The 12,948-nt window shown below is 43.6% G+C and overlaps 1 protein-coding gene and 1 pseudogene across 3 annotated transcripts in view; both read left to right on the forward strand.

Moving 5' to 3' along the window:
* The window catches only part of PLEKHM3 (pleckstrin homology domain containing M3), a 183,259-nt gene that overhangs the window by 67,687 nt on the left and 102,624 nt on the right, over positions 1-12,948 (forward strand). For all 3 annotated transcript variants that reach the window (XM_060016203.1, XM_060016202.1, XM_060016204.1), the window contains exon 4: positions 5,437-5,582. In XM_060016203.1, the coding sequence (XP_059872186.1) occupies positions 5,437-5,582 (146 nt within the window). The remainder of the gene's footprint in view (positions 1-5,436; positions 5,583-12,948) is intronic.
* On the forward strand, positions 887-2,467 carry LOC132428402 (F-box only protein 7 pseudogene; annotated as a pseudogene).

Genomic DNA, 12,948 nt, shown 5'->3' on the forward strand with positions numbered 1-12,948 from the left:
AACATCTCCAGAAAATTCGGATGCTCACTGAATTTGGCAAACCACTGATTCAGGCTAACTCCTTTATTTTGAGGTGAGGAAAGCAGGACTAGGGAGTTGGATGGGTCAGGCTCACCGTGTTCCCTAGGAAAGAGCAAGCTTCCTGACTCTAGGCTTGTGCTTGTCTATACATCATGTATCCAAAACACTCCTAAGAATGCGGATAGGTTGAAACCTTCTGGGTCATTAGGAGCTATCAAGCTTTAAAACAAAAAAAGGTTTAGTGAGCAAAATCAAGTTTATTTGGGAATAGGAGAAGAATTGCAATTCGGGACATGCAAACTGCTGTGAACCACAGGCAGGTCCGGAGAACAAAGGAGAGGAGCAGTTCTATTACAGAGGAAAGGGGAAGTTGGAAGGAGCTGCTTTGAAGGAAGGTTCATTGGAGGACTGTGAGTATTCAGGGTTGTGGTGGCTTCTCATTGGCTGGGTTGTTGCTGGGCAAGGAGAAAATCTTCCTTCTTCGTGCTAGGCTATGTAAAGGAAGCTGCCACAAGTGGAATGTGCCTGAGACCTCCCCTTCCAGGGCTTCCTGCCTCCGTTTTGGATGAGGTTTTCCTTTTATTCAGTTTCGTAGGGCGATTTCAGCATCAAGAGTAGGAGAGCATGGTCCTAAATAAGTTATAAAGGTAAAGACACCAAGGACTAGACATATGAGTTTATGTGCTGCTGCTTCTGTCTCAACTAAAATGGGCATAAGAGGCCGGGCGGCGAGCGGGGCGTCATGGGGCCCGCGCTCCTGGACTGTGACGCGCAGGCCAGGCGGCAAGTGGGCGCTGAGGCTGCAGCTTGCGGCTTCCTGGCTCCCGGAGGTCATGGCCCGGCGTCTTGGGGGCTCCCATCCCCTCCAGGTTCTGATACCCAGTTTGCAATTACATTGAACAACAAGGATGCCCTCACTGGAGATGAAGAGACCTTGGCTTCGTATGGGATTGTTTCTGGGGACTTGATATGTTTGATTCTTGAAGATGCCTTTGCAGCACCTAACTTACCTTCATCCACAGATTCAGAGCATTCCTTGCTCCAGAATAATAACCAGCCCTCTTTGGCCGCCAGCTCCAGTCAGTCCAGCATGCAGGATGAACAACTGCGTGATTCATTCCAAGGACAGGCAGCCCAATCTGATGTCTGGAATGATGGCAGTGGGTCAGGGCCTAGTCACAATTTTGAAGCTGAGTCAATTCCAGATGTTGTGGTTATGGAAGAGGGCACAGGTTTCTATCCCTCAGAACCAATGCTCTGCAGTGAATCGGTGGAAGGGCAAGTGCCACATTCATCAGAGACCCTGTAGCAGCCAGCTGACTGTTCTAACCCCAGGGACCCCCGATAGTATCCATACATCTCCTCGTGTTAGAGTCGGGTTACATACCTCAGCGGACTGAAGCCAAAGCTGTGTCCATGCTGGAGAACTGGAGGTCGGGGGGCGTGTATAAGCTGCAGTACACACATCTTCTCTGCGAGGGTGGCTCTGCTGCTGTCACCCGTGTGCCTTTGGGAAACCTCATCGTCATAAATGCTACACTAAAAATCAGCAATGAGATTAGAAGTGTGAAAAGACTGCAGCTGCTGCCAGAATCTTTTATTTGCAAAGAGGAATCAGGGGAAAATGTAGCCAAGACATACAAAGATCTTCAGAAGCTCTCTCGCCTCTTCAAGGACCAGCTGGTGTATCCTCTTCTGGCTTTTACCCGACAAGCACTGAACCTAACAGATGTATTTGGGTTGGTAGTCCTCCCATTGGAGCCGAAACTGCAGATCTTCCGACTTTTGGTTGTTCGTTCTGTCCTGTCTTTGTCTGCAGTTTGTCATGACCTCTATATTGCTTCAAATGACCAACTTCTGTGGAGGTGTTTATATCTGCGGGATTTTCGAGATGGTACTGTCAGAGGTCGAGACACAGATTGGAAAGAACTGTACAAGAAGAGGCACAAACAAAGAAAAGAAGCTCAGAGAGGGCGGCATGTGATGTTCCTGCCATCGTCACCCCACCCCATTCCATTCTACCCCAACCCCTTGCACCCCAGGCCTTTTCCTCCCAGTTCTCTCCTTCCTCCAGGAATTATTGGTGGTGAATATGATGAAAGACTAACCCTTCCTTATGTTGGGGATCCAATGAATTCACTCATCCCTGAGCCTGGGGAGATACCCAGACAGTTCCCTCCACTCAGACCACATTTTGACCCAGTCGGCCCCTTTCCAGGACCTAACCCCATCTTGCCAGGGCGAGGTGGCCCCAATGACAGATTTCCCTTAAGACCTAGCAGGGGTTGGCCAACTGACAGCCGGCTACCATTCATGTGACTGGTTTGTAATCTCACTCTGGAGCTTGTTTTGTTTTTTGTTTTTTTTTATACTATAGACGTTATCTTGTTGGGGTGCTATCTCTAGTGTTTTCTGATTGTGGTGGTGAGAAATGCACTCACAGAAGCTTTTGGTAGGTATATTTAAAGCTCCAGGGGTGGTATGGCCCAAAGGTTACTGCATGACAGGGTTGGCCTTGGGAATAGTTGGTTCCTGACATCCCCTCTCTGAATTACCCTCTAGAATGAAGGTTAGACATTGATAACATTTGCATCAGAATAAAAAAAAATAAGTGTGAAAAAAAATAAAATAAAATGGGCATGAACCCCAGCCATGTTCTCTCAGCCTTCCTCTCTTTTATGAGCCTGGAGACCTGTGCAAAGTAGTGAGGATGTTTAGCTTATTTAGTTGAACCCTCACCATGTTAGGCTTTGGGCCTGTGTGCCCGGTTGATATACACATTTGTAGGCTATATGCTTTCTTAAAATGCACGTTTGTGGGGGTGGGATAGGGAGGGGGGGAGAGAGATGCAAGAGGGAGGGGATATGGGGATATATGTATATGTACAGCTGATTCACTTTGTTATACAGCAGAAACTAACACACCATTGTAAAGCGATTATACTCCAATGAAGATGTTTAAAAAAATGCACATTTGTGTATTTTAATATTGCCTGTGTATGCGGCATCTAGGAGATTATAATAAAGTCATTAAAAGTTACAGAATAATAAACCCAGTAGGACCTACTAAAGCATATATAAACATTCAGCAAATGCTTACTGTTTATTATATCCAAAATGCAAACAAGCAAAAAACTAAAATAACTTTATTTTTGCAGTGTTTTATGGTGAGAGTTTCAGCTATAATGATGATCCTGAATTTCTATAAGATCGCGCTCATTTTCTGAATCATTAGGGAAGACTGAATTCTATTCATTGTCACTTCAGTGTTAAGTCAGTTTCACTGTCCACTAAATTTTGGAAACAGTGTCGCAGTGTCTAAAATGTGTCAAGTTCTACTCAACTCTGTTTCACAGTCCATCTATGAACGTGTCTAATGTGTAATTCTTATGAACGTGTCTAATGTGTAATTCTTAGAAGGGGCAACATATTTGCATAGGGATATTCACCAGAGTAGGCTGTTTTCAAGAGGCAGGTGACCAGGTTAGGAGGATCAATTCCAGAATAGCTCTGGGAAGTTAAAATCTCTTTATATGCATGAGGGTGTTTATGTGCCAGATAATATTCAGTTTATCGTCTCTTCAACATAAACATTTATTGCTGGTCTATCATATGTAAAGCGCTACAGTAAGTGCTAAGGATAAAAAATACATCTGAGCAGTTTGTCGTGTGGTCAGGGTTGTACAAGCACGTCAGAAAGCGCAGTGTTTAAGGGGGCGCACGCGCTACATGCCGCATAAGCAGCGCGGTCAGTGGGCGCAGCACACGGCATTCCGGTGTTCATAGCCTAGAGATCGTGACAGCACCTCCCACGCCCCACAGAAGCAGCAGGTGGGTTTGGTTCTTCCTTATCCTTCACACGTATCTCAATCCTCAGCCAATCTGAGAAACAGGAGCTTGTTAGGGTTTTGTTGCTACTCAACAGTAAAGAAATAGCAATCCCAGGAAGAAAGGGTATTAAGCTCTGGAAGCGTAATTCCGATATATTTACTCCCCGTCCGTCTTTCAATACCTCTCGTATCTAAAAACAATGGGATCTAATTCTCTTTCTGGAGGGTACCCTGTGAAACTGCTGGATGACTGATACCATTTTATTTGTGATGGAAATGAAAGCTCTAGGAATTTATGATGCTTTCATTCATGGATTCATGGGAATAAGTATCTTCTTAGGCTGGCAGGTTGTTAAATAAACATGTTTGAGCTCCTTCTAATGGAAGTGGGCTGCAACACTGGTTATATTATTATGACTATGATTATTAAGAGTAATCGATTTTGTACCCATATTACGAAATAGGCTTCATGCGAGATTTCTTTGATCAGTTCAGGTCTTGGTACCCAACCATGAAATGGGCCACGAGGGAGGATTTCTAAAATGAAAGCGGTGGATGAGAAATGTCAGAAAAACGATGCTGTTTGTATAATCCTGATTATCTGTTCTGAATGTTGTCGTTTGGGTTGATTATGACAGAATTTCTGTTGTCAGTAGAATATAGTTCCTCCTAGCTAAAGGAAAATAATGGCTTCTTTTTGGCAGGGCCATGATTATTACCAGGTCCCCTGACAGTACCAGGACAGTACTGACAGAATCATGGACTTCCTGGAACACGAAAAGGGCCTTGGCAATCAGTTGCAGGCCATCAGTGATGGGCAGGATTTGGCAAAGTAGAGATCAGAGAAGAGGGCGTCATGAAAGGAGAAATAAATTGTGCCAAGATATGGAGGGTAGAGTAAGCACCCTGTTTATTTGGGGAACAGTGAGGAGAGTCCTCTAACTGCAGCAAAGAGGTTCTGTTCCCACTGGAGAGTTGTAGGAGTAGGTAGTTGGAAAGGAGAGATGGGGACCAATCAAAGGACGCATTCCTTTCATTGATTTTTGTCAGCCAAGGAAGGCTACACATCAGGTTTTAGGATCATTTTAGAATCAGACAAGCTTAGAGCCAAACCCAAACGCCATCTCTTACTGGCTGGGTGACCTCAAGACAAAACGCTTAACCTGGCTAAAACCTTAGTTTATTCATCTGTAAAACAGAGCTCATAATATCTTCCTCATAGAGATGCTGCATGGGTTAAGTAAGAACCTGTATGAGTAGCCCCCAGCCAATTGCCTGGTGAAGTAGGGTTTCTGAGGAGGAAGCGAGGAGATGAAAGGGGGTTGGTTGTAGAGAGACTGGTCTCTGGCCGCTGTACACAGAAGAGGTGGAACCAGAAGAGACCAGAAACAGTACCAATGTCAGCAATCCCCGAGGAGGCGAAGGGGTGGGAGCTGCCAGGCTAGGACAGAGGGGACATGTCTGTACACCTATTCTCTGCAATTTCTTTCCCATCATAGACTTTTGTTTCACTTGAGGATTGTGTAACTTCGTTCTGTGGTGTTAGAAGTACAACAGTCACCGACTCTTTCTTTTGCCCTGAACAGGATGCCAGCGATCCATAGGCCTTTCCAATGGGAAAGCCAAGGTGTGCAATTACAGCGGGTGGTATTACTGCAGCAGCTGCCACGTGGACGACAGTTTTCTCATCCCGGCCCGCATAGTCCACAACTGGGATACTTCAAAATATAAGGTAGGTACCGAAACTGGGTTCACTTCATAATAGCGATTTGGGTATTTACATGTTGTCGTGTGGATTCTAAAGATAATAAGATAAGAATTTGAGGCAGACCTGATTAAGTAGTCTCATAAAAGCTACAACTTCATGCTATTTTCCCACTCCATACTTCCTTTTTTTTTTTTAATTAATTTATATTTGGCTGCATTGGGTCTTCATTGCTACGCATGGCTTTCTCTAGTTGCGGCGAGCAGGGGCTACTCTTCGTTGCAGGTGCGCAGGCTTCTCACTGCAGTGGCTTCTCTTATTGCAGAGCATGGGCTGTAGGTGCACGGGTTTCAGTAGTTGTGGAACATGGGCTCAGTAGTTGTGGCTTGCGGGCTCTAGAGCGCAGGCTCAGTAGTTGTGGCGCACGGGCTTAGTTGCTCCGCGGCATGTGGGATCTTCCTGGACCAGGGATTGAACCCATGGCCCCTGCATTGGCAGGCAGATTCTTAACCACTGTGCCACCAGGGAAGCCATTGCGTTATTTCCCTCCCTTCTATGGTTTTAACTACCAGGGCTCACATGCTGATGATTCCTACATTTATCTCCAGCTCTGCTTTTGCTACTGAAAGTGAGATCTGTGGATTTAACTGCCTGATAGCATTTATCTCAACTGTAGTTTTCAACCTAGTAGTCCTCAAGACACGTGAACCAGTTAGCTCCATTGCACAGCATTTCCACCCTTGCATAAACAAGGTAATCGACTTTGGCAAGTCGAAGAATCTAACCCCCACTGGAGTTGTACTCTAGGCTTAGGATTTTTTTCCGGTCCTGGGTCCTGCCACCCAATAGAGAATTCTGTTATCTCATCGGACTAGAAGGTTTCCTGATCCTTCTGCCAGAATATCATCACATCTGCCTTGAACGAACCTTCGATGCAAGGTGCTTCATACAAAAACAGGCTGTATGATGGGTTTTATACCTCCTTGCTGATAGATGTCTTAGACTTCCTTTCATTGTAACTGTAAGTCATTTGGGAGCAAGGTAGGCAGGGAAGGAACCTGTGGCTGTCACCTACCTGTAATCTTTGAAGTCTGAAATGAACATGACAGTGGTGAGTGGCTAGTTGTCTTGGATCCTTTTCTACATCCCTGGGCAGCTCTGTCTCCTGTTCTACCCAATAATCATCCACATCTTCACTGTCTTCAAGATGCCTCATCCCAGGCCTTCTCAGCATATGACCTTGCCTCCTACTTCAAGGAGAAAATTGAAGCTACGAGATTTGAATACGAATACCTACAAATCTGTCTACGTTGGTACCTATCCTTACTGCTTCCAGTCCTGTGTTGGGAAGAAGAAGAGCCTTTTCTCTTGTTTAGAGATCGTCCTTCTATGTGTGCTCCAGATATTTTCACCCATCTCGGGAATCCCTGCTGTTTGTTCCAGAGCTGAGAAAGGCATGTCCTCCTTGGTGAAAGCTCTGATGCTCCCCGCATTCCCCATTTGTGCTTTGCTGGTTCTCCCCGTGCCACCATCACGCATGCGTGGGTTTCTAGAATTGCACTTATTACAGGGGCCAACAGCAGGAGCTTGTTGTTCACCAGGCCTTTGTTCAAATCCTCCCTCCACCTCTAATTAGGTGCTTGATTGGTTGGGGCAAATTACTTGAACTTCTGTGAGTCTCCATTTCGTAATCTGTAAAATGAACCCAGAGTACCTGGGTTCAAATTTTAGCTTTGTCATTTACTAGCTGTCTAACCTGGGCAAGTTGTTTAGTCTCTCTGTGTTTCGGTCTCCTCATCTGTAAAATGAGGGCAATAATAACTCATGAGGTTATCGATGGTTAGATGGGTTCATGCATGCGAACAAAGTACCTCGCGCACATAAGCATTTGTTCTTACTACACTTCACGTATTTACCTAAAAGAGTTGTGTGGATTGGGATAATATAAGGAAAGCACTCTTCGACTGACTGTGGTAAGTACTTAAAGAATGGAATGAAGGGATTACTTTCATGACCCTCACATTTATATACCAGCTGGCTGCTCATCTGTCTTCTTACTAAAGGTGAGCTTCCTGGGTGCTGGGGACCTGCCTTAGCACAGTTTCTGGTGCGTAGTAGGTAAGCAGAGCTGTAGAGTGAAGCTGGTCCTGTGGGTGCCTCAAACTCAGTACGCCCCAAACTGGCTTCCTCACCCTCACCAGCTGTCTCCCACCCCTTCCTCACTGCACGTGGCTCCACCAGTCCCACCGCCAGTGCTGGGATACATCCTGGACTGTTCCCTCTGCCACACCGGCCCTGCCTAATCAGTTCACAGAAATCCACAGCTGACTTGGAGCTCTGAGGCCCTGCACCCCACTGCACACGCAGCGCCACCACACAATCCCAACCCTCAGCATCACTCACAGGAGAGAATTCAGTCGCCTCCCAGCCGTGCTTCCTGCCTTCAGGTATTGCCCAACAGTGTTTCAGAAAAGTCCCATTTGCCCCAACATTATTCCCAAGAAGTCCCATTCTCACCTTGGGTAAATGTTATACCCTCTCTTAGTCTCTGTTTCTTCACATTTAGAATGGAGATAATAGCAACGATAGTACCTACTTCACAGGATCGCTGTTTGCTTAAATGAATAATTCACAGAAAGCACCTAGTGCAGTGTCTGGAATGTAATAAGTGCTCAATTAATGCCAGCTTTTACTCTGACTGAACATAAGATAAATCCAAATCTCTTAGCCCGACAAAAGACTGTTTGTGATCTCTAGTCCTAGCCTTTCTAGCCCTTTTATCCACTCCCTCCCCGCCCCCGTGAGTCTCTTCAGGAAGATCGCACTCCTTCCCATTGCCCAGTCCCACCAGGCTATTTCACACCTCTTGTCTTCCTCTTGCCCTCATTCAAATCCTAAACCCAGCTTAAACTTCATTTCCTTTCCTGATTTTGTCCTTCCCCTCAGCCAGACAGTTATCATTCTCTCCTCTGCATCTTGTACTTGACACTCTGAATATAGGCTATAAATATATTTGCCATGTGTGTATTAGATAAAAACTTACTTAGAAGGAAAGAACACTAGCTGAGTTTGAACAGTTTAGATTAATCTATTTGGAGCAGGACTTTGACAGCTGAGAGGTGTGTAGAAAGCAAGCGAGTGAGGCAGCCCCAGCCCTGTGATCGTTGAGGGTTTAGGCTGGTGGCACCTGCCCACAGAATATGTGCCCATCAGCTAAAGCAGAAAAGGTGGCACTGAATGAGGAAGTGAAAAACTCAGGAATGGTTTATGAAGCCATGAAATGGAGGAGATTCAGTTCTGTCTGTAGTGATGGCTAAAGGCCACTCAAACCATCAATCTAGCCATCACTGCTGCTTGTAGTCTTTCTATAAAGCAGATATTTTTGTGGTGGTGGTCATTCAAGTGACAAGGTTTGATTTTGAGAGGATAGGTAAGTAATAGGGATATTAGGTACCCTCACTTCATCCATGAGGAAAATGTCCTTTGTCAGACCATTCCCTCCCTGGATCTCAGTGGACCAGGGAAGATTTTAAAGCAAGAACAGAGCTGGTCAATTTTATCTGGATCATCTCTCACTGGCATTAAGTAACTATATTCCATTTAGTCCAGTGTCTGTCTGTCTTTGCTCAGATGCCAGGATTTAACTTAATGTTCCTAATTGTGAGGATCAATTCAGACCTATCAGTTTCCAAGACCAGACATCGTTCTGTTAGATCTGCCTGCTCTCCTTAATTGCAAGTACGTGACTGGCTTGAATATCCATTTGAAGAGTGAAAAAATGGTTTTGCAGAGCAGAATGAAATCTGTCATCTTAAGCGTTTCCTTGTCTGCCCTCCAGAGTAATAATAATCCTAATTACTTTTAAAGCAGGATTTCTTCTGTTTTCCAGTGTACATCCTGCGGATTGAATTGAGCCCCAGGATTACCTAGCAGCTAAACCCTATCCTCCAATTTTATAGCCATTTTCTAATGAAATTCTCTTTGAAGATAACTTGCCCTCTACCACCACCACCCCAATTCAAAAATATCAATTATGACAAAGAGGTGGTAAGGAACTCAAACTTAGCCTGAACTCTTACTAAATTGTGCTTTTAAAAAATATTTTTGTATCCTAGCCTGAATATTCACATTCCACTTAGCTAGGGGTTTTCCACGTTACATAAGCCATTTCCTATCTCTTCATCTTGAGAGGCATTCAAGGAAAACTCTATTGCCCTTGCAGAGCTGGAGAGTAGCTCGCTGATGGGAAAAACCACTTGTTCAGAGTCATTTGGAGATTTTGAGAACAAATTGTAATTAAAGTTAAGATTTCCTGATTCCTTCTCCCTTAGCCCACAGTGCCTGTTTTAATAAGACCAAGAAGTATTATGGTTGGAATTGATCTTATTAAAACTTTTGCCATGATTTTTCATAATAGATGATGGGAAAAGATACTGGAAGGAAACATTATACCAAAGCAATCAGTGGTTATTTTACTGTGGTAAGATTATGGGTGATTTTCTTTTTTCTCTCCTAATCTTTATTCTCCAAACTTTCAGTAATGTGATTACATTATTTTTATTATTTTATAAATTTTAACTGTCACGTAGCTCCGTGACAGTTTCCTACTTCAGAAAATATGTACTAGAAGTTAACCTTTTTTTAATGCCTCAGAATTATAATTATAAATATGAGTGTTCTACCTCGTGATCAATAACTTCAATGTGGTTTAATATGATATATGGGAGGCTATTTTTTCTGTAAGGAAATTGCCTTATACCACTATACTTTTATTCTTCTTTTTTTGAATATAATATACTTTCACATTTCGAGGTTCAAAAATACAAAGGACATATACACATAGATAATCTCCCTCCCTCTTCCTCTCACCCACAGGCAACCAAATTACTCCTTCCAGAAATATTTTACATACATGTATTTTACACAAGAATGTCAATTGGCAATACAGTATACATGCTGCTCTTAGAAAATATTCCATTCAGATCATAAAACTCTTCCTTGGGCTTTTTAAAACAGCCATTCCATATATATATATTTTTTAATTTATTTTAATTTTTGGCTGCTTTGGGTCTTCGTTGCTACACACAGGCTTTTCTCCAGTTGCAGGGAGTGGGGGCCGCTCCTCGCTGTGGTGGCGGGCCTCCCACTGTGGTGGCCTCTCCTGTGGCGGAGCATGGGCTCTAGGCTCGCGGGCCTCAACAGTTGTGAGGCACGCGGGCTTAGTTGCTCCATAGCATGTGGGATCTTCCCGGACCAGGGCTCGAACCCGTGTCCCCTGCATCAGCAGGCGGACTCTCAACCACTGCACCACCAGGGAAGCCCCCAGCCATTCCATATCGCATCATGAATTTAACACATACACACACACACCCCAGTTTATCCAACTTGTCCTTGTTTTGATGGACATTAAGGTTTTTCTAGTCTTTCTATTATAGACAGTGATTCAGTGAATAACTTTATACATCATTTTGAATGTAAGGTTTTCATTTACGAGTGAGGCTATCTGTAGATAACTTCCTAGTTGTAGGTATGTACACCTGTGAGTTTGATGGATGTTGCCAAATTGCTTTCTGTCGAGGTTGTATTCTATACTTTTACCATATCTCTTCTTGCACGTGCCTTTCTTCCCTTAGTACCAGGATGTCAGCTGTCACCTCTTTTGTCACTGTGCTGCCTCTAGCTGTCCTTCCCCTTTTCTACTTTATTAATTCTAAATATGTTGTGAACTTAGAAACAAATAATCAAACTGTTAGAAGTGTGTGGCTCAGAGTCACGGCCAGAGCATTGTAAAGTACTCATTCATCTGTTCAGCAAGTGTTTATTGAACACTTACTGTGCTCACCGGGGACATAGCCTCTGTGTCATGAATTTCTCGTGAGGGAGAAAGACAGTAAACAAATATACAAATTAGTGACTTCTAGATAAATGAAGTGTTACTAGACTTTAGTTTTTGTTTTAAAGACCCACACACCAATGTACTGCCTCCTTAAATTATGTGTTCATCTCCATTGGTAGCCCACTTGTTTTCTATTTGACTGGGGTGGAGGGAAGGACAGAACAGGGACAGGGATCTCCTATTTTAAAGAGTGATGAACAGATAGTTTTTGGTAGAGTTATTAAAAACAGATAGTTTTTGGTAGAGTTATTAAAAAAATAAAAGAAACTGTGAACATAAACAATGGTAAAAAGCACGGAGTAGTGTATCTCGACATCTGAGTTTTGGCTTGAGTTCTGCCACGAGATGACCACAGATAAGTCATTGAAGTTTTCTGGACTCAATTTTCTCTTCTATTAAGTATAGGTAATGGTAGAGAAAAATGTCCCTTCCTCCGGTTGGTGAGTGGGACCTAGGCTGACTTTCATTTCCTACTGCCCCCTCCATACAGCCTGCATGACATTAACCAGCTGCCCTGTCTGTAGTCAGATTGGTTGGGAAGTGGCTGGGTGAAGCAGGTTTTCTCTAGTACTCCATGTCCCAGGGCTTTAATACGCTAACGTGCTGCACTTTAAAACACCAAGAGAAGAATGTGGCATGTGGCGTATTTCTCGTTGGCCCTCAGAACATCTTTTCTGTGTGACTGGTATTCCTTGCCACACAGGTTGAGAAAAAACTGAACTAGATTATCTGTACCCGTTCTTGTTATTCTGAGATTATGTTCTCATCTATTTTATTCTGATACATTTTCCTCCTTTAACAAAAGCTAAAGTCCTCACCACCGGCACATCCTCCTCCTCTGCAAATTGCTGTCTATGGTCACCACATTGCCTCTGCCCCATTGCTTTATTACCCAGGGCTCTTTTTGTGGGGGAACATACCAGGACACCATTCCGGAACCTCTCAGAGTTACATAAACCTGAACATTTGAGAATTTTGTTTTACAGAAGTAGCTGTCACCAGCATAACAAAAGATGTATTATGTTGAAATCTATACCAACGATGCTTAATGTTAAAATCAAATGACAACATGCTTATTTATAAATACATCTGTGTATCTAGGAGATTTGTCATTACTAGTTTGTGGAAAATTATAACCTGATTGTGCCTTTTCTCCAACTCCTCCTGAGTGTGAGATGGATAGGAGACCTGTTTCTACCTGGACCTCTTCCGCCTCAACTCTCTTGAATCATGTTGACGGCAGGGCTGTGGAGAGAGAACCAGTTCACAAACTGCAGCAAAACCACAGTCAGAGACTGGAGTTCTTATAGCTTAAACTATTCTAAGTTAAAAGACCTATGGAAAGAAACTGTTTTATATTAATAATACTAATATCATTAATAAATATTAAATATTATTTAGTAAAATACTAACAGGCCAATAGGTTGGAAAAGTGAACTGTCAACCCTGTAAAAATTGCTTCTGATGTGAGTAGAGTAGGATCATGAAAAAGAATGC

This window comes from Delphinus delphis, chromosome 7 (genome assembly GCF_949987515.2).
Source record: "Delphinus delphis chromosome 7, mDelDel1.2, whole genome shotgun sequence".
Taxonomy (NCBI): Eukaryota; Metazoa; Chordata; class Mammalia; order Artiodactyla; family Delphinidae; genus Delphinus; species Delphinus delphis.